This window comes from Mastigoproctus giganteus, chromosome 12, assembly GCF_048544385.1.
Source record: "Mastigoproctus giganteus isolate SK-2022 chromosome 12, ASM4854438v1, whole genome shotgun sequence".
Lineage (NCBI taxonomy): Eukaryota > Metazoa > Arthropoda > Arachnida > Uropygi > Thelyphonidae > Mastigoproctus > Mastigoproctus giganteus.
Window position 1 is genome coordinate 164,062,914 of NC_143586.1, and position 22,364 is coordinate 164,085,277.

The 22,364-nt window shown below is 37.7% G+C and overlaps 1 protein-coding gene across 1 annotated transcript in view; it reads left to right on the forward strand.

Annotated features, from left to right (window-relative positions):
• The window catches only part of LOC150077565 (metal cation symporter ZIP8-like), a 106,916-nt gene continuing 84,552 nt past the window's right edge, over positions 1-22,364 (forward strand). Inside the window, exons 1-3 of the mRNA XM_090386818.1 lie at positions 1-717; positions 15,173-15,332; positions 20,242-20,411. Of these exons, the coding sequence (XP_090242944.1) occupies positions 364-717; positions 15,173-15,332; positions 20,242-20,411 (684 nt within the window). The 5' untranslated portion in view covers positions 1-363. The remainder of the gene's footprint in view (positions 718-15,172; positions 15,333-20,241; positions 20,412-22,364) is intronic.

Consider the following 22,364-nt stretch of genomic DNA (forward strand, 5'->3'; position numbering starts at 1 on the left):
AGGTTGCGGTAACAGTGCTTGCACACGTGCCTCTTGTTTTATAAGTGAGTCGTTAGAGAACTTGTGTGGTTTTAATGCGTTTTTCCCCTCCTTTAAATATAATAAAGTTGACTAACTCAAACCGATAGATGAAATAAAACCAAGTACTAACGATTAGACAGTTCAGTTTCGGCTAGGTTTAAAGTCCACAGAAGGACCGCGTCTGCTAAGCTGTGCAAACTCAGCAATAGCAAATGAGTTGTAACCTGTTATTAAGTTATAACCACTTTTCTAACATTTCACATTGCATTTATAAAAATAATGTTCTAAATTTGAGTACATGTTACCTTTGCTGCTGTAGACTGCCACTCTAGAGATTTAACAATGTGGGTTGCAGCTTGGCCTCTGAATTTGCAAATAATATCACGAGGTACAGTCTGTTTGCTACTAATAACGATTATTAAGCTCCTCTTTCAAGCCCTTACTATAAAGGGGGATGAGTTAGATAACCTTCGAAATGTTGAATACCTTTCACAGTTGGCATTGCTAAAATATCTTCCTGATACTCACGATAAGCACAAAAATAACACCGCAACTGAGCTGAAAATTGAACTGGACAATCTTGTTCGAAAATTAAAGACAGGCTTACGCAGTCGAGACCTGAACTGCTCCTCGCTGTCTGAGAGTCTCCAATTACAGTTTTCCGATGTTCTTTGCAAAGGGAATCAACTTTCACAGGTGAGAAAAAAATCGCTTAAGAATTTTACGCTACATTGTATTTAATTTAAGCATTATGATATAATTTTTGTCGTAGTGGAAGTGAATTATCAATCAGAAATTTATTTATTGCTCTTTAAACTTTAAGTATCTTTGTATTACATTTATTATAAATCCAGAATGTTATTAGAAATTTTATCATTACCTCTAGTTTAAACTATTAACGTTTGCATGATAATGCAAACATTAATAATTTATAACCTAACTGATTAGTGTATAAATCAAAAGAATTTAGAGGTTCGGTTTGTTGATTCGTAGGGGCCTTAAAATATTTTGGCAGCATATATTCGGTCATTCAGTTTGAATACAGAATTAATGTCTCTAGTTTGTTCGTTGTTCGGTTAACTTGGGGCTTATCTTTTTTTTTTTTTTTTTTATCCCTCAGAATTCAAGTAATCAAAAATTAGTGAGCTTATCGTCTAGATCTGTGGGACCTGCAGAGTATTCCCTAATGTAGAATGAGCACTAGGGTTTGCCACCTTCAAAAAATGAAATACTGGACACTTGACAAAAAAAAAAAAAAACCTTTTGAACAAAATTGTTTAATATGTATAATAAAACTTTTTTTTTTTTTTTTTTACATGAAACATAAAAACATACTGTGTACCATGTTGGCAATTTTGCAGGCAAAACAACCAGACAATGCTAGAATCTGACTTTTTTTTTTTTTTTTTTACATTTTAACCAACAGCAATTAAAAATACTGGATAAAGGGGTACTGGACAGGTGACAACCCTACTGAGCACCAGCACACAAATATGTATATAGATATATTTTACATCTTACTGTATATAAATATTATATTATCATAAAAATGATAAAGAAATGAACTACGATCTCATGCATATTTACATGTATAATATATGTATTATTATTATTATTAGCCATATGGTGCAAGGAAGCCTGAGGCTTATGCTGCACCAGGCAAAAAAAAAAAAAAGAGAATGATGATGATATCCAGCTCAGGACCCTGGGTGTGCCAAGCCCATACTCACGAGATGTGAGCCCCTGGGGTAAATAAATTATGTAAACATTTATTCTCATCACGGAACAGAATCCCAAGTGATGAGTACTTCTGGAGTACCGTTGAGAAACACTCTTCGAGATGTGCTTCACTTATATCCAATTTGGAATATAGCACTGTTACAGTCACCATCAGCTTCAGTCATTTCACGTACTTGCTTTCCACCATCAAAATTTGTCAGATTTGTTTGTCATTTATACTGGTAGCGATTTCTTACAAGTTAAAAATGAAGTAAACATTCTTTTGCTATCATTTTTGGAAAAAGTTTAAACTTTTTATCTTAAGTTAATCTTAAATTTATGGAAAAATGCAGGTAAAAAGAAAAATTTATTACATTTGTATTTCATTTTGGTTATAGTGTGCTGCATCACATGGTTTATTGTGTGAGTTTTTATATTTGCATGTTGTGGGGACTGAAAAACACAAAGCCAGTGTTTTACCTCATGATGAACTCTATGAAGAAATTAAAAAGAAAGATAAGCTGCTTTCACTCACAAATCTTGGATCCAATTTCTACCACCATTGCATCAAGCTGCATTGCATATACCTCTTCTGCAGCCAGTTCTTTGATCAACAAATCATCCCTTTATCTTATGAAATTTCATATATTGTATTTTTTGGATTACTAGTAAGTTAAACACTCAAATATTTTTATACACCTAATTCCCAATACAAATTTATTTTTAATTCTGGCATATTGTATGTCAGAATTAAGAACTGGCTGTCAAAAAACTCATATTAAAGTAACAAAAACTAATGGTCTTGTTATCCAAAAGAAAATATTTCCAAAGTACTATGCATTCAAATCTCATGGTAGTGAGTGGATGAAAGAAAAAGGAAATCAAAACTCTATGGAAAGATACCATAGCATTAGGCATTTTTCGGATGTAAATTTCCAAATAAAAAAGTAATTAATGATGGGGATTGAAAGAGAATATCATACTGGAAAAATATAATGATATAATTCTAATATTTAAATATATATTTTTTTATTATTTTTGGTTTAAAAATAGCTAAATGCACAAGGCATAATATGTTAGTATTAGTACTGGCCACATGGTGCAAGAAAGCCTATGGCTTATGCTGCACCAGCCAAAAAAAAAAATAAATAAATAAAAATCCGAACAAAACAATGATATAAAAAAATAAAAAAATGGCATATAATTCGAATAAAGGAAGGTATAGTAGTCTTCCCTCACTCCAGAAAATGTGTATCATGAGAGACAGAAACGTATGTCCAAGGTGGAACATGTGCAGTTGCAACCTGAAAAATATCGCTTAAATTTACATTCCGACTCTGAGAAACCTCTTTAATTCTAAGTGAAGCAGGACTGTTTTCGTTTCGCTTGCTCTCATATAACAAATCCCACCGAGTATTATAAAGATACTCGCAACTGGGGTTTAGATAGAAGACTGTATCTTAGCAGCGTAGTGGAGCAGTAATGATTTCCTATGAAGATGTAATGGAGGATCATGTGCTTCGATTTAAAGACTTTGGATTGGAGAAGTCCTAAAAGCACCCAACGCAGTACTGAGAGAACTGTGCTGGATAACATTTAGACATTGTAAATCAGTGTTCCTGGCAGCATCATAGACCAGACAACAATAATCTAGCCGTGAACAGATTAAAGTTCTATAAAAGTTTACTATCGTAGTAAGCCAAACATCCTGGTTCTCGTGTGATCACCGAAGTTAAGCAGCATTAGGCCGGTTAATAAGTGGGAGGGTGATCATCTGTTCCCTTCTACTTTTGACTCTCTTTCTCTCTCAGGGTAACTAGGGAATTTTTTTTTTTTTGGCTGGTGCAGCATAAGCCTCAGGCTTCCTTGCACCACATAGCTAATAATAAGATGCAGTAGACTATACCGATCAGTGTCCCATGACATAGTTGAGACTGATCGCAGTATATTCATATGTTTCAGACATGTATTTCTTAAATGAGAGATGTGAGCGTGGAAGTTCAGCTTGCTGTCTAATATCAGTCCAAGAAATTTAACGGTACTAACAAGCGGGATTGGAATATTGTTTATTTGTAGTCCCGGATTGGGATGGGGAGCTAGTTTCTTGCAAAAATGAGTGAGAGTGCATTTCTTTTCTGACAGTTGGTAGCCATTCCGTGAAGACCAGGATTGTATTTTGGTAATGGCAAGTTGTAGCTACCGTTCAATGGTGTTTATACTTTGAGACAGACAGGAAATGGTAAAGTCATCTGCATACATATAAGTTTTAACGGTTTTTGGGATATCTCGTGTTATGCTGCTAACTCGGATTGAAAATAGTGTTGGACTAAGTAACGATCCCTGCAGGACTCCGCCTTCCTGAATGCGAGATGCAGAGAGTACGTTTTTATATCGGACCTGAAAAGAACACAATTGCAGAAAATTTTTAATTTTTTCAGCAAATGGCCCCTAAGCCCCAAATGGTAAGGTCCATAATAATCCCATGATGCCATGTTGTGTCAAATGCCTTTTCAAGATCTAGGTTGACCATGACTAGATATTGTTTCATGACAAAGGCATTGCGGATATGAGATTGGGCTTTCATAAGCACATCCAATGTTGATCTATTCTTCTGAAAACCATACTGATGATCTGGAAGGAGATTTTATGACTCCAGGATGCAAGTAAGCCTAGTATGAACCATCCTTTCAAAAAGTTTTACCCATGCAGCTCATAAGAGATATTGGCCTATAATTTTCAATACAGGAATGATCTTTTCCTGGTTTTGGTAAGGCAATAATGAAAGAATGACACCACGAAGAAGGATAGGCATTTTCAGAGAATATCAGATTATAAAAGATTAACATGGTACTCAAATCCTTTTCAAGTAAATGCTTCATCATAACATAATGAACTCTATCTGGGCCTGAGGCACTATTTGAAGATCTGTTTAACAATTCTTGAAGTTCTATGAACGTAAAGGGTTCGCTGTACGGGAACGAGCGGTGCATTAAAAAGTTGATTTTATATCTTTCTGCACTAGCTTTGATGTTCTGAAATGTGGATGCATAGGAGGCAGAAGCAGGGACAGTAGCAAATGATTATGCAAGTGCATTAGCAACTTCTTTAGTTGTAGATAGGTCTTTCCTTCCAATGAAGTATTGGAGAGGACAGACGAGCGAATTTCCCACTTAGTGCCTGTATTCTTTTCCAGATGAGTGTATGTCGGTGTCTTTTGTGACTGCTAGGGCAAAAGTGATCCATGAGTCTCGTTTCGCTTTCTGTCTAATTTGCCTTGCTTTTGCTTTAAGCCTTTTATAAGCAATGAGGTTATTAGTGGTGGGATTCTTATGGAAATTATTCCAAGCTCGGTTTGTTTCCTGTTTGGCAGTGAAGCAATCTACATTCCACCAGTGATTTCAGTGATTGCGACATGTCTTGGATTTTGGAATGTAGGTTAAGAGTAAGAGTTTAATATCTATATAATATCGGTGTAGATACATCATAGATAACTCTTAAGAAACTGTGATGGTAGTGTGGGTGGCATCATTTGCTCTGTATCTCATATTGTGCTCTTCCTTTACGAGTTGCCATGGTATTGCACTGCCTCGAATAAGTAATGTTTCACTAATAGAGAAGTCTATTGTTATTTATTCTCAGTGAGCACCACCACCACCCAGACGGCACCGTTTCAAAGCTATTATTGGTGGCCTATCGTTGGTGGGTGGGCAGGTACCCTGGTATTGCAGACATGACAACCCAGTTGTGAAGATAATCACACATATGAAATTTATATGATAATATTTAAAAATAACTAAATGCACAAGGAATAATACGTTAAGAGTAAGAGTTTAATATCTATATAATATCGGTCTAGATACACCATAGATAACTCTTAAGAAACTACGACTCGTTGTGAAGGAAGAGCACAATATGAGATACAGAGCAAATGTTGCCGCCCACATTACCATTGTAGTTTCTTAAGAGTTATCTATGGTGTATCTACACTGATATTATATCAATATTATTTTTGGTGTATAGTGTGACAGCTAGAGAGTTAAAAATTGATTTCTGTATTTTTTTCAAATTGCTTGGAATGTTATCCCCACACTTTTCATTTCTTTAACTGTTTGCTATTCATAGTTTTTCTGATCACTAGGGTTTCTAACCCTCTAAACTTCTACAATCAGTGAGCTACTTAATTGCAAAAAAAAAAAAAAAGTCAGTCTCCAACCGATGTGCCCCTGTTACAAGAACAGCTTACTGAAGTTCTCTTTGTGATATACAAGAATTTTGTTGCAAAAAAAAATAGGATCTCATGCTTTTTTTGTGGGGGGGGGGAAGCTCCTGTTTTGGTCACATAATTACCTGTTTTTTCTGCAGTTACCCAGTCTCCAGCTCTTCAAAAGTCAAAACCTGATTTCCAACTTTCAAATTTTTGAAAGTTGGATATCAGGTTTACATTGGCAGCTATTCACTTTCCTTGGTACCTCTTCTTCATTGATCGTATGTGTCTTGGTGGAATTTCTCCCCATGCTCTTCACTAACATCAGCCGGAGTTGGTCTGGAAAAATCCAGGTGAGATTGCAAGTAATGGATTCACATTATTTGCAATCTTGGCCATAAGTGCAAAGAGTTGAAGATAAGTTCAGAATAACTGAATTTAGAATTTATTCTAAAAATGTCACTATAATTGTGATTATCTATAAATTACTACAAAAACTACAGGTTTTACTATAATAATTAATATTTTATTTCATAATTTAATTGTGAAGGCAAGTTTTAGTTTAAAGGAAATTTCAATCTTATTCTTATCATTTGAACAATTGGGAGTGAAATTAACTATAGGGATAAAATTTCAAAATAAACTATTATTTTTATCTATTCAGCATGTGCTGGGGACAAGAATATTCTGAACCTGATCGTCAACTGTGATTCAGATAGTACCGTATGGTTTGAACTCATTAACAGGAAGTAATCGCAGATGGGGGATCTTAATATTTAAAGGTAAAGTGGAGTGTGTCAATTTCAGGCAAGCATACAGCAGTCTAGAACAGTGTTACTCAAAGTGTGGTCTGCAGACTGGTGCCAGTCCACGAACTGTTTGTTACTGGTCCACGACAAATTTGAAATTCTTTCTTCCCAGATGTTACTGGTCCATGAGGATTTGTATTTTAAAAAAAGTATTGGTCCGTGACGGATTGGAAGTAAAAGAAACTGGTCCTTCACCACAGATAGTTTGAGAAGCTCTGGTCTTGAAGACAGTTTACAGAGACCGAATACAAATTTAATTATTTTTTTGTGTGGCACCCAAGCTTGTTGCTTATATATGTACAGGTAGCATTCTTCTAAAAATGTTCCCTGAGGTTTGTAACAGACATTTCTCAGCTATGGACTTGCTACCTGGAGTCTAATCTAATTAAAATCTAATGAATTTCAGTGAAGTCCACTTGTTCTGCAGAAGGTGGGTATATTCTTTCTGTATGTACACATATAGAGAAATTTCTTTACTTCATATAACATTTCCCACCCTCTTCTGTTCTTTTACTTTATCTACTGAGTGTATCATAAATACTCAAACTAATAGAAAAAATGTAACTGCAAAAGGATCTAAACTTTCCAAACACTTCCTCTTTAATTTCACAAGTATATAAAGTCTTTGTTCCAATCACAATGATGTCCACTTTAAGGCTTAGACCTAAATGGATGTCTGGTGAACTGATTATTAGTAGCGGTAGCAAAGTGTAACTTGTTGAGGGTCTAACGGCACTGGGGGATCTTCCCCAACTCCGTGTTTGTCATTGTGAAGTATACAGGTAAAGGCCAGAGATGTAAAAGTATTGTGTGTGAGTTTGTGTAATGTAGTGTAGAGTTATGGTGGAGTGTTGTTCCTCTGGCTGCTATGGGGGCCTCTAGTGGGATTTCCCCCTTGTTCACCCCTTGCCCCGTGGAGGCAGTAGAGGCTAAATGTACTCTGGCAGGCCTTGTCACCTAGTTGCCTCAGCTTTCAGTGGCAGGGCCTAAAAAAAAAAGCAGCAGATAGTGTGGGGCAAAAACAGTTAATGGGGGAGGAGAAGTCTGAAATATTGGGGCATAGAAGGTGTCCCAAAAGTAATTCAATGAAGCAAGCTCCATCAACCAAACAAGTGGTGGAAGGGAGTGGGATTAAAAGATACCAGACAAGGGAGTGTGGCATGATCCCCGTATGTAGTAAGATTCATAGTCTGGGTTAGAATCTTCTGGAGTGGTTGTCTGATATCAGGTTTTCCTTTTAGGAGGAGTGAGTTCATTTTGGTTGGTGAGATTTGGAGGCTGTGCATTCCTGCCCAGTCTTGAAGGATGGAGACTGCTTGGTTTTCCAGTCTCAAGCTGGGCCCTGCTGTCCACAGCCATGGTGATAATCAGATCATCTGCGTATGCCTGGGATTAAAAGATACCAGACAAGGGAGTGTGGCATGAACCCCGTATGTAGTAAGATTCATAGTCTGGGTTAGAATCTTCTGGAGTGGTTGTCTGATATCAGGTTTTCCTTTTAGGAGGAGTGAGTTCGTTTTGGTTGGTGAGATTTGGAGGCTGTGCATTCCTGCCCAGTCTTGAAGGATGGAGACTGCTTGGTTTTCCAGTCTCAAGCTGGGCCCTGCTGTCCACAGCCATGGTGATAATCAGATCATCTGCGTATGCCTGAGATTTGATTCCCCCCCCCCAGGTCGATGCTGAGGAATTTGTCCATTACCATATTTCATAATAATGGGTCCAGGACCGAGCCCTGTGGGCAGTCATGGAAGATTTTCCTGGGTACCTTTTGAAATGATGTTGACAGTGACTATTCTATTGGATAAGTAGGCTTTCAGGGTCCTATAAAGGTTTCTGGGCACAAGAGCTTTTTGGAGTCTGCAGAGGATGTTCGACCACCAAAGTGAGTTGAATGCCCCCCTGTAAAGTCTATGCTAATTACTAAGAAGTGTTTCTTTTTCAGAGTTTATGGCCATGGAGAATAGACTTTGTAGGGCATCTACAATGGATTACCCAGGTTTAAATCCAAATTGGTTTGGTGAAGACAAGTTGGCATTCTAATAGTACTGCAATATTCTTCCATGCAACACTCTTTCAAAGAGCTTGCTTAGGGTTGGTGGGAATCTGGCAGGTTCGGTGGTTTATTGGGATTCTTTAAGATGAGTGTAAGATTTGCAGCTCTTCAATCAGTGGGGAAGGTTCCTGCCCGAAGGCAACTGTTGAATAGGGTTAGAATCAGGTCAGGGGTGTACTCCATGGTTTTCTTGATCACTTCTGGCTCCAGAAACTCCAGTCCCGGGCATATGTTGATTTGTTGTTTCTGATCTGGGTTGCTGCTGTAAGGAGTTCCTCTCTGCAGAATGGGAGCTTCAAATTTTGCATATCATAGTTGTTGTCTCGACAGAGTTGGAACTGTTCAGCAGTGGTTGGAGTAACTGGTTTTTGGAATGTCACATCTAATATATTGCTGATGATTTGGTACCAGGATGTAGTCATCTCACTTTGTGGGGTTATGGTCGAAACAGCAACATTTATTGGTGGTAACCTTGTATACCACTTCCCAGGGGTCCTCGTTTACAGCAGTAGACACAAGAGCCTCCCAAGAGTGTTTCTTGCATTCCCTGATTTTAGCCATGTATCTGTTTCTGGCCTCCCTATACAGTTCTTGAAGGGCTTTAACTTCCAGTGCCAGCCAGGATCGCCTCACCTGCTGGAAGAATTTTTTCTTTTTGCGATTACCTCTGTGCAGAGCAGTTGGAGTTCCTGATGCCACCAAGGAACTGCGCCGGGGGGTCGGATTTTTTTTTTCCTTATAGCTTGGTTGCATGCATTAGTGATGATCTTTAACTTTCTCTTGGAAGTCATTTGGTTTTCCTCATTAAAATATCATTTCAAGTTGGTCAGTGAGGACTTGAAGAGCTCCCAGTTTGTTTTCTTAATGGCATATCTATTGAGGTTTTGTCTAGGAGTGGAAAAACTGGAAAGGGTTGTTTTGAGTTGAAAGGTAATCATCCTGTGGTTGGTGGTAGTTCATGAGCCTTGTATGGTCCATCCAGTTGCGTATCCCGTAATGCATCCTGTACTGAAGATTATATCGATGGTCGCCTCCCACAGGGTGTCACAGAATGTTGGTAGTTGGTTGGATCTGTTTAACACAGGTAAGAAGGCAGAATTGAACAGGAATTCCTCAAGCCTCTGGCCATTCCTTGTGCCCTGTCTGTCCAGTGTGGCACTGTGCCATGCTGGTGACAGCAGTTAACCTCAGCTGCAATAATTATCTTTTCATTGGGTAGGGCTTGGAGAATGTTTTGGAGGTACCTGTTGGTGGTGAGAGGTTGGCCTCTCTGGCCTGCAGTACAGGAGATCACTTAAAAACTTCCCAGGGCACTGATGACGTGTGCGCCCACCGCCCAGGCCATACAGAATCGGCAGATTTTGGAATTGTAATGTCCAGGTTACAGATCACAACTGCGGCCCAGGTTGTATCATCGTCTGCCTGAATAATTTTGTAGTGGAGGGAATATCCTTGAACTTGCTTACTGTGGGTGTAGGGCTTTTGCAGTAGGATGATGTCGGTGTTGTCTTCGTCAGCCTTGATCCAGACTTGGTCGGCTACTGCCCAGGCCTGTTGTGCATTTAATTGGAATAACTTGTCCATTTTAGTATTGTACTGTTTAGGACATACTGCCATAATCTATTTTGGTTTGGTGGAAACTTTTTGGTTTGATGTATGTAGGACACCCATTATCACTGATTGAATGGGAGTGGTCCATTTTTTGGCTTTTGCGGTTGGTGGAGACAGAGGCCTAGGATTTGTTTTTGCAGGAGTTAAAATCGTGTCCCTTCTCTGGACAGTGGCCACAAGTTGCAATGGCCTGAGTACAGGTATGCGATGTGTGGCTGAATCTGCAGCATTTATAGCATTTGGGCATAGCTACATGCTCCAGGAAGCGGTGGCTGCCCCAATTGACGAAGATCCTAGTTTGGGCATTGAGAATCTGTCAAGCCTTGGGTGCCAGTTTGACAATCCAATTAGTAGTATTGTTTGCCTTAGACTTGGTTGCATATTTGAGAAAGACTAAGGCTGTGCCTCCCGGTCCAAAATATGACTTTGCAGATTGCATTGGTGGATTTCGCTAGCAAGTTGATGGCAGCAGGATCTCCCTGTTCAGGTCAAAAATGATAATTGACAGCCTTTTTCTTTTGTTGGCCTTAATGGTTTTAGCCTCCTCCGTTTCAGTCTTAATTACGGCTCCTGTGTTCCTTGTCTTGCAAATTGCTTTAATCTTATTGTTTTAAGATCCTCTGAGAGGTTGGACATGACCTTGGTCTTGAATTCTTCATTTGATTGTTCCACATCTGCATTTAAGGGTCTAAATGCAGATGTTATTCTTTTTTGTTGGTGCCTCTTTGGTAATGAATACTTTTGTCTTGTTGGTCCTCAGCAGCACATCTGCCTAAGATGGGGCATATTTGATTGAACATTTGATTGCTGCTGTTTGCATGGAGAGCTTCCCATTTGGCTGCCGCTGTCTGATGTTCGATATGTGTATTTAGCAGAATTGTTTCCATCTTTGTCCACAGAGAAACAATTTCTGTGCGAAGCGTGGTAGTGACTCTCTGGCTGGATTATGCCATTAAGTTCTCCAATTTGGTTCACAGGGTCAAGACTTGATCTAGGACTTCTCCCTCCAAGATTGCAGGGTCCAGGATGGGGGTTTGACCTCTGCTAGTTTTGAGGCATCATCAGGTGTGGGTGTTTGAGCATTTTGTGAGTCCTGGAGTTCCACAGTCTCACTATTATTGCCAATTTCCCTATCACTCTTCAGTCATTATTTTTTAGCTCACATTTTGCAAGATGGGCTGGGTCAGTTGTCTTTCAGTTCCTCGGTTTCTCTGGTGGAATTTTGTTCTGCAGCATATCTTTGGCACCAATCTCAAGTTTGGGATGCAATTTGGTTGTGCACGGTATGTTGGCGAAGTTTTTGGTCTAAAACTCGAAGTCACGTGGGGTTGTAAGGAGCACAATGATAAAAGTTCTCCTATCAGGCCAAACTAATTTTCCAGGTGGTTTTCTGGGGCATAGGAGACAATGGTGAAATCAGTTTAACTGTAGGAGCAGCATGGAAAAGTTGTACTCCACCCATGTTAAGTCTATGATATCTAGTAGCACTGTCACAGCAAAGTTATTTATGGTGGTCTAATGTTGATTAAAAACTGTTAGGGCATATAGAGTGCCCAAAGTTACACATGGGGGAACTCCCCTCCCAAGCCTAGGAAGTAAGAATTAAGCCTGGCAGCTTTTCAAAGCTGTGTTAATGGCGGCGTGATGACCTGACCATTAACAATAGTGATGGATAAATAATGTCTTATTTCTCACGAAAAACCCAATTAAAGCTTAAAACAATCTTACCACTGGTATCCACTGTAGGAAATCTGGGGAGTACCAAAGTTGGGATTAAACTTCATTTTAAACACTTAAATAAATCAAAAAAATCAGTGGCTCAAATGCACATGACTGGTCAAGAAGACAGCCCAATAGTGTTAGTAGTGGCATGTAATGCAAGAAAGAAAGCTTATAAAGCATCAGTCAAAAAAAACAAAAAAAAAACCCTTCTGTATCAACTGTCCATCCCCCCAATAATTTTTTGGTTCTTCCTTGAATTTATTCAAACTACAACAGATGAAAGTTTGTTCCAACAATCAACAACCCTCTGGCTGAAGACAAAACTCCACATATTTATCCCTCAACTGTCCTTCCTTAATTTGGATATGTTTCCCCCCATTTCATGTGTAGTTTGAGAAAGAGGAAGTATGCCATCAGTATTGAGCTTGCTTAATCCATTCAAAGCTGTAAAGACCTCAATCAGATCACTCAAGTGCCTAGTCTCCAGACACTGCAAATTGTGATGTCTGGAGACCAGGCACCTGCAAACTGAACAATGGAAACATTTCTTGGTAACACCACTCTTTGGTCCCCTTCACCAATCTCGTTGTCCTTTTCTATATCTGTTCCAGCAGCTCTGCATCCTTCCTAAAATAAGCCCTCTGGACGATGTGGCATGGCCAATGCCTTATATAATAGGATAATCATCTCCTTATCCCTGCTAGCAAAATTCTTGTATATCATTGACAAAACCACATGAGCTGCTGTGGCAGCCTGTGTGCACTATTCAAAGTGCTTTATATTTGACTGCACAATTACCTCCCCAGGTTGTTTTTGTCTTCCACCACCCTGACTGTAGTACCACACAGTTGGTATGCTACTCTGGAATTACTGCTACACATATGCAGTGCCTTGCTTTTGTCAATGTTAAACTTCAGTTGATATTTCTCAGACCATCTTAATTTTTATAGATTTTGTTGCAGAAGCATACCTTCATTACTGTTATTAACCATCCTGCCAATCTTTGTATCATCTGCAAACAGACATTAAGCCATTAATATCATTAATAAATGCAGAAAAACAACAAAGGACCCACCATTGAACCCTGTAAAACTTACTGATAACATTAGTTCACGAAGAGCAATGTTCACTGGTAGCCTCTCTCTTTCTCTCTGCTCCCACTCAACCAGGGCCATTCTGAGGTACTTGGGGGGGGGGGGTCCCAGATGCAAGAGGGGTTAAGGGGGCCTTGTTTATTTATGTTGAGACTTTGATATCTCCCTCGATTGGGGCCCTGGTGCAGCGTATCAAATGCACCCACCCATTTGCACGGCCCTGCACTCAACCACCCCTTTGTCCATAGTAGTAACTTGCCCTTAATTCTACACTGTTCCAATTTGTACAGCAGTCTTTTATGTATGTGAACTATCAAAAGTTCACATGAAATTTAAGTATATGATAGAAAATTATTTTTTGTATATAGTTCCTTTGTCAGACAAAATCTGCTTATGAACCCATGCTGTGACTGAAGTATAACTGCATTACTTCTTTAACCAGTGTCTCCATTTTTTCCCCTAGAACAGAAGTTAAGCTATCAGGTCTGTAATTACCTGTGTCACCCCTTGATCCCCCTTTTTGAATTGGGGGATATATTTGCACATCTCCAGTCCACAGGGAGCACCCCTGAATTCAAAAATGGCTTCATAATTATGGCTAAGGGTTTTCTTACCTCCTTTGCTGCCTCCCTTAATATACATAATCGTACAGATCCCATCCACCAGGTGCCTTTTTTTATCCTTAACTTCATCAATTTCTCTTCTGCTTTCCTCTCACTCATTACAAAATTATTTAGCTCCCTGTTAGTGTGATAAACTTGTAGAATCCACTTCCCTAAATAATTCCTTCTGTGAATGTAGATGCAAAGTATCCTTTCAGTTTTTCAACTACCTGGGTAAGGGTCATTAGCAGTTAAACCATCAGTTTGAAGTGGACCAATGTGATTCATTCCTTTCCCTTTAGTGTTTAAAGAGGAAATTGTTTAAACGGGAAATATATTTTGCAAAAAAGGATAGGTGGAATAGGTTCATATTCATTATGTGATAGTACAAACTTATTGAAGTTTGTATTATCACATAATGTCCCACTTTAGTTACGTTACATGGCTAAGCCTAATTAAAAAGTTTTTGGTGTGTGTGTGTGTGTGTGTGTGTGTGTTTTCTGATTACATGAACTACAGATAAAGAAAAATTAATTTTTTAAGCAAGTTTATTCATCATATAGCTCAACTTTGCCAGGCATTCAAACTGCTTTGTTTCTGATTTCATGAACTACAGATAAAGAAAAATTGATTAATCCTGCTACTTTTAATGAACTTTATGGAAACAAAGAAATGAAAAGTTGCTATAATTTGGACATTTCAAGAATATTATGGAATAATATTCCAAATGAGATGAATGTTTCAAGTGAGTAGAATTTTAGAAAGAATGTTTGTTTGTTACTTGGTTTTTAGGAACATTAGCAGCTAAGGCCTTATTGCTCCAGGGATATGCGGTGGTTATTCCCTGACCTTTCCGCATCCTCCGTATTTGGTGGTCATGGGCTCGAACCCCAGTCTAATCAAGAAGCATGTGCTATGCACTGCTGCTCCTGCCCACCTGGCTATGGAGGTGCACAGAAAGAATGTGTGCGATTACAACTGCATATTGTGTTATTTGTATACATAGAAAATAATGGAATTTGGTATGAAAGCAATGTGAGGATGCTTTGCATTTAGTAGTAATTTAGTGATCTATTTCCCAGAGATATATAAATATTAATGCAGTGATTGCACCTCCATTGCTTTGCTTTCCATACTTGCAAAAATTTTGTAAGGATGGGGTGCAAGGTTTTTTCCACCTTTTAGTAGCTCTTTTCAGCATAATGAATTTAACAGAGTAAAAGGGAAGAATTACTTGTGTGGTTATATAATTTTGGCTTGATGATATGACATCATTACTCAGATAGACACATCCATAGCTGCATAGTTTTTGCAACAATTTTTTTTTTTTTTAACAGTGTTTATCTGTGGAGGAATTATTGCATCTTATACCAAACACAACAGATTCTCTGAGTAAAGCATTGTCTAGAGTTTGCCCTCTTCTACTTCTTCAGTTGCATAGTGATGAATGCTATGTTAAACCTTATCAGATCAAAGGTAAACCAGCCACTGGAGCAGGTAAGGAGTCATTTTATGTACATTTAAGAATTCTTTAAATGAAAACATCTCAATAAGTATGCAAAATAAATATGATAGTATGAACCAGAGTTGTAATGGTCAATATGTTCTACATTGGTATCAATATTTGCAAAATAATAAGAGAAGTTTACCTAAATATAATACGTAGAACACTTCTGTATGATACTCTTCAACAACTAAAACGAAAAAATCGAAAATCTTGCATTACAGTAAAAAATAATTAAAAATCAAACGAACACAATTAAAAATCAAACGAACACAATTAAAAATCAAACGAACATAATTAAAAATCAATCTAACGCAATTAAAAATTAAATTAATTAAAAGAAATTTAACGAAAAAATTGCAAAACGATTTTTCTTCCCAAAGCTGACAACACTTTTCGACCATATGTCGTGATCACAGGAACAAAAATTACAAAAATTAGAAGTTATGGACAGCCTACATTTCCAAAAAAAGAGCATTGATTAGATCCCATTTGGATTATGGTGCTCCAGTCTACGATTCTGTCTGAAAAGTGTATTACACTGGCTGGATCCTATACAGCACAGCGTATTATGGATTGCACTTGTAGCCTTCAGAACATCTCCGACTCAGTCTGTATATTGAAGCTCACAAGTCCCCTTTGCACTTCTGCAGAAAAATGTTACTGCTGAAGTATGCAGCCAAAATAAAAAAAAAAAGTTGCTTTTTGCATCCTATTCACCCATACCTCTTCAATCCACAACGCTATAGAAGTAAACCTAATCTCTATAGAAATAAACCTAATAAAATAAGGCCAGCAGGCCTTATTTTATTAGGTTTGAAATATCACAGAGTTGGAAAGTTCCTCTTCACAATAGTCAACAGGTAATGAATTCCTTTCATCCACCTTGGACTGAACTTTGATACCTATTTTCTTCAATGAGGTAAGAATCTTCTACCGAATCTCAACGTGAAATAACTCCATGCAAATCGTATTCAGAGCTGCTGATTTCCCTCCAATATATACCGATGGGTCCAAATCACAGTCAGCTGTTGGAGCATCAGCAGTGTTTCCCTCTGCTATCATTTTAGCTTCCCTTCCACCTGGGTATAGCAACTTTTGTGCAGAACTACATGGAATAAAATTAGCTCCAGAAAATCTGAATCTTTACCCGTCTCCAAAATATTTAATTTACACTGACTCTCTCAGCTCAATTAAAGCAATGCAAAATCCCTCCTATACGAATCGCCCTATTTTAAATCAAACCAGGCGGTTTCTCTTGAAAATTGAACATCGTCAACAATTAGTGAACTTTTGTTGGATTCCAGCACGTTCAGGGATAAAGGAGAACAAACTGGCAGATATACTGCAAAAAATCTGTCAATGTTAGATTTGACCTCTGTTCATATTCCAGCCTCAGACTATAATGTCATCATAGCAGCAGCATGCTTTGCACAGGGAAAGAACTGTCGAACACCCAGACTAATAATAAACTTTTCCAGTTGAAACAGGAACCAAAATTTTGGCACTCGAGCATCCAGGCAACAAGAAGGGAAGAAGTGGTACTTGCACGGGCAAGAATAGAGCATACTTGTCTGACCCATCTTCATCTACTCACCAGTGATGATCTGATGATCCTCAGTGTCGACGCTGCTCAGCACAATTAACAGTGAAACATTCTTATTGTCTGTCCTCACTATCAACAGGACAGAACATAGTCCTGCTTTATTTAACAAATCTTCGACAACCGAGATCACTAGAGCATATTATTGGTGATCAGGCAAATATTAATGAACTTTTCAGCTTTCTGAAAAAAATTGGAATATATAATCGATTCTGAATAGTTTTAAAAAATTAAATTGAAATTGCTTCATTGCTGAATTATTTCCTAACACATCCGTATGGACAGGCACACTATAGCCAGTGTAGAGCCTATGCACCATTAAACACCCATATAACACACACACTGTATTTTGAAATATGAAGTACAGCCGCTCCTTGACTTACGTAAGAGTTGTGTTCCGTGGAATTCTACATAAGTCGGAATTTCCATAAATGCTTATGCAGCACTCACCAAAATTATAAAATAACAAAAAGAGAGAGGAGACAGGCATAATGGCAGCAAGTTTTACCTTTCCAGCATCGTTGCCAGAATTAACTCTCCAGCTGATAAGCATGCCACTGCGGAAGTTGAGGGCTGTGGAGATTTAGAAGGGGGTTTTTTATTATTATTATTATTAGCCATACGGTGCAAAGAAGCCTGAGGCTTATGCTGCACCAGCCAAAAAAAAAATTCCCTAGTTACCCTGTGAGAGAGAGAGGTGGGGGGAATCACCAAAAAAAAAAAGAATGATGATGATATCCAGCTTGGGACCCTTGGTTTGCCAAACCCCTACTCACCAGACGTTGAGCCCCATCACAATTTCTCTGCAACTTTAGAATTGGCACTGGCGACTTCACTGCATAGTTTAATGTTTTGGAAACCTATTAAACCAGGTGGTTTAATAGGTTCAAGTGATGCTTGAACCTATTAAACCACCTGTTGCTTGCCATGAACTTGGTTTGGGGTTCGGCATACTTACCCTTAATATCTTCATAAATATTTCTTGCTTTTGCTTGAATGGCCATTGGACTCAGGGGCACTTGCTTCTGAATTTGATTTTCCATCCATGTTATTAATAGCTTTCCATCTTCGATATAGCACCTGAACGCTGTTTTGTGATCACTGTCAATCTTAAATGCATTGATCCTTTAACATGTTCTTTTATACATGCACTGTTCCTTAAAATTCACTGTTGAAGCAGCAAGACCTAATTCCGTGCAATAGATAACAAACTTTGTCCTGCTTCATACTTCTTAATTAATCGTCTTCATTTCTAAATCAATTTTGTTTCATTTCCTATCACTGGCAGCACTTGCACTTTCTGTTGGTCCCTTTCCCTTCACCATTGTAAATAGGAATGAAGAGAAGGTTCTGAAAATTTATTTGTTTTTTGTATGATTGAAGATTTCAGTGAAGGGGAACTCATTTCACCATAATACCGTAACATAAAAATCCACACAATTCCAGTTATCAGGATTATCGAAAATATAATAAGATCGAGTTTACTACCCATTTATAATAGATTGCGCTAACAGAAAAGCCCAATAAACTGGAAAGTGCGAATTGTTTTTGTTTTATTGGTAGTGACCTCTAGAAATGTGTTTTAGAAAAATATCACACCAAAGGCGTTCAAAATTGATTCTTATAACTGTGATAACGATGAAAGTGTAGTGCAATTTCCATTATAAAAATGACCTTTTAGAGAGATAAATAGGTTAGTTATACAGTGAAAATTTCAACTTCTGAGGTCTTGGAATGAATTACCAAAAAGAAAAAATGTGTTATTGGGTTTACATTATGATAATTTCATGATAACTCCATTTATTCTTATGGGATGCAAAATACGTTTCCATGATTTTTTTTAAGTTTGCATCGGCCGGCAAAAACTTGCGTAAAGTCGAATTTCCATAAGTCAAGTATTACATAAGCCGGGGAGTGGTTGTATTATAAAAATTAATTGATTTACAAATGAAGTTATATTTATTTTGAATTTACCTAATTGTTTTACATGGTTTCAACTATAAATCATACTTTTTTTACATAAACAGAAATAAACATAAGTAATTGCGCACAAATAAGAGTATGAGTCTTGGGTAGGTTTATTTTTTAAAATGTGATCTTGAATTTTTCTTTGAACCATGCGAGATTCTTTTTTTCACGGCGGGGTCTCTCATCCTGTTTAATAGCAATATCTCCGTAGAAGATATTGCTATTAAATAAATAAATATTATTAAATTTTGCTGCTACTAAAAAACTTCTATTGGTAACACATTGCAGTTTCTTTTGCCTGTAGATGCCATTATTAACACAAAGGTAGTATTAGCAGCAGTATTAAAATTTAAAAAGCAAAATTACAGTTTTTTGCTTTGAAATAGCTACAAAAAAAAACTCAAACATTGAGTGATTAGAAACAAAATGCCTGCAATAACCTCATGTTGCAGTGGCTTGAAGCAGACTGAGTGAAAGCTAAAAATGCTCCCCCCATACTCCCACAACCACAAGGGACAATGGTATAACAGACAATGACACATCAAGGTCATGGGAGACTGTTCTGGATCCACACAGTAGCTAAAGCCAACCTTTGATTTTTAATTACTGTAATGATAAATTAAGACTATTTCTAAGCTATACTGCATGTATCTTTGAATAAATAATTGGAAACGAATGCATTAAGCGGCAGGAGTAACCACTGCATTTTTTGGAGGGGGGATGTTGGTTCGGATAATTGACAGTTCAGATAATCAATGTTCTACTGTAATAATTATGTCAGTTTGAAGCAAATTTCTGTATTATCAATTCTTGTAACATATTATTTAAAGAACTTGTTAAATGCAACAGAACAAATCTAATTACAGTATATAACTTATTAAAAATAATTTTATTTCTACTTTATTTCTGTGGTATCTGAATCTCTGACCTGATGGCAAAATTAAATAAAGAATTCAGAAATTCTGCTCTTTTAATATGACTATTGGAACTGATTTTAAAAATTGGAACTGGGTTTAAAAACTTGTAAAAAAATTATTGTGAGTTTATACTCATTTAGTTATAACTGTTGTCTAGAAATAAGAATTCTTCTTGTCATTGATGAGGTTTGACACCTCTCTAGAAGGATGACAATTGTACTGTCAGCGTGAGTCCAGACTTACAAATAAATTTAGTTCAAATCGTCATGTGGAAAAGTATTTTCTTAAAACTAGCTTTGAATATTTAATCTGAGGAAAAATTTTACTTTGGAAAGATTTGTGCAACTTGATAATTTTTACCTGTTGGAAGTTGTTAGATTCCTTTTACTGACTATGTACAATTTTTTGTTCTAGTTTGGGGTTATGGCATCCTCTTTGTGACTCTGATTAGTTGTTGTTCTCTGGGTGGAGTGGTTCTTTTACCATTACTCAGCAAAAATGCCTTCCAGATGGTACTTATGTTGTTTGAGGGATTAGCTGTGGGAAGTCTATCTGGCAGTGCAATATTTCACCTTATTCCACAGGTAAGATTTTATATTTATTTGAAAAAAATAAAATAATAGTTAGCATTACCATTTCTCGCCTCTACTTAATATGATGTATATTTGTTTACTCTATAGCAGGTTCTCAGTGGGAAGCCCTTGGAGGAGCATAGATCTTTATTATAATCCAAAATATTATTACTGCTCTTAACTTATGGTACCTTTGTTGAAAATATCTCTTTCTCTAAAAGTGAATTGTAAACAAGCTGAAGCTGTATTGAATAATTGAGTTCAGAGTATTATGCATCTACTTCCTTCATTTGAAAAGCTTCTAAAATCAGTCATGATTTCACTAAGTACTAAAATTATCAAATAAAATTCAGGGTAATTACATAAATAAATATATTCATGATATCCTTTTTTTTTTACTTTTGGACTAAAATGCCAAGAAAAAAAAAAAAAATCTGTTCTACTTGTAGTAGTAGTAGTGGCATGTGATGCAAGAAAGCAAATGTATGAGCTTATGCAGCATCAGCCAAAAAAAAAAAAAAATCACACCATTCCCTCCAAATGCCTGTCCAGTTCCTCCTCAAATTTATTCAACCTATCAACTTCCACAATGACAGATGGAAGTTTATTCCAGCAATTAACCACCCGCTGGCTAAAGGAAAATTTCCGCACATCTATTCTACCTCTGTCTTTTCTTAATTTGAATTTATACCCCCTTAGATTCGTAATCTGAACAAGTGGAAGGATCCCATCAGAATTCAGCGTGCTCAACCCATTCAAGGCCTTATATACCTCAGTCAGATCACCACGCAGGTGCCTAGTCTCCAGCCACTGCAATTTGCAGAACTTAAGCCTCTCTTGGTAAGAGGATCTCTTCATTCCCCTCACCAATCTTGTTGCCCTTCTCTGTACATGCTCAAGTAAATCTACATCCTTCCTAAAATGAGGCCTCCAGACCTGTACGCAGTACTCAAGCCGTGGCCTGACCATTGCCTTATACAGAGGGATAATCACCTCCTTTTCCCTGCTAGCAAAATTCCTATATATCATTGACAAAACCCCATGACCTGCCCTGGCAGCCTGTCTGCAATACTCAGAAAACTTCATATCTGCCTGCACAATTACTCCCAGGTCTTTTTTATTTTCTATCACCTTAAGTGTAGTACCACACAGTTGGTACGTTTCTCTGGGGTTACTTCTACCCATATGTAGTACTTTGCATTTGTCAAGGTTAAACTTCAGTTGCCACTTCTTAGCCCATCTGCCCAAATTATCTAGATCCTGTTGCAGAAGCACACTGCCATTACTGTCATTAACAACCCTGCCAACCTTTGTATCATCTGCAAACTTCGACATTAAGCCCTGATATACCTTCATCAATATCATTGATAAATATACAAAACAACAGTGGACCTAACACCGAACCCTGTGGGACTCCACTAATAACATTAGTCCAAGAAGAGCAGCACCCATTGATTACCACCCTCTGTCTTCTAGCACTTAACCATCCTTTTATCCATTGTAGCAACTTACCCTTAATACCATTCTGCTCCAATTTGTACAATAGTCTTCCATGCGCAAGTGTCAAAAGCTTTCCTGAAATCCAAATATATGATATCAAAATTATTTTTTGCATCCAGTTCCTTTGTAACCACATCATAATATCCTATCAAATTTGTCAGACAAGACTTTCCCTTAACAAACCCATGCTGTGTCTGAATTATTGCTGCAGTCTTGTCTAGATGATCCAGCAATGCATCCTTAACCAGCGACTCCATTATTTTACCCGGAACAGAAGTTAAACTAACTGGTATGTAATTACTCGTGTCATCCTTCGATCCCCCTTTGTGAATTGGGGATACATTTGCACATCTCCAGTCCGTGGGAATCTCCGAGTCCAAGGATGCTCTCATAATTATGGCTAAGGGTTTGCTTAGTTGCTTTGCCGTCTCCTTTAATATAACTGGATAGATCCCATCCACCCCA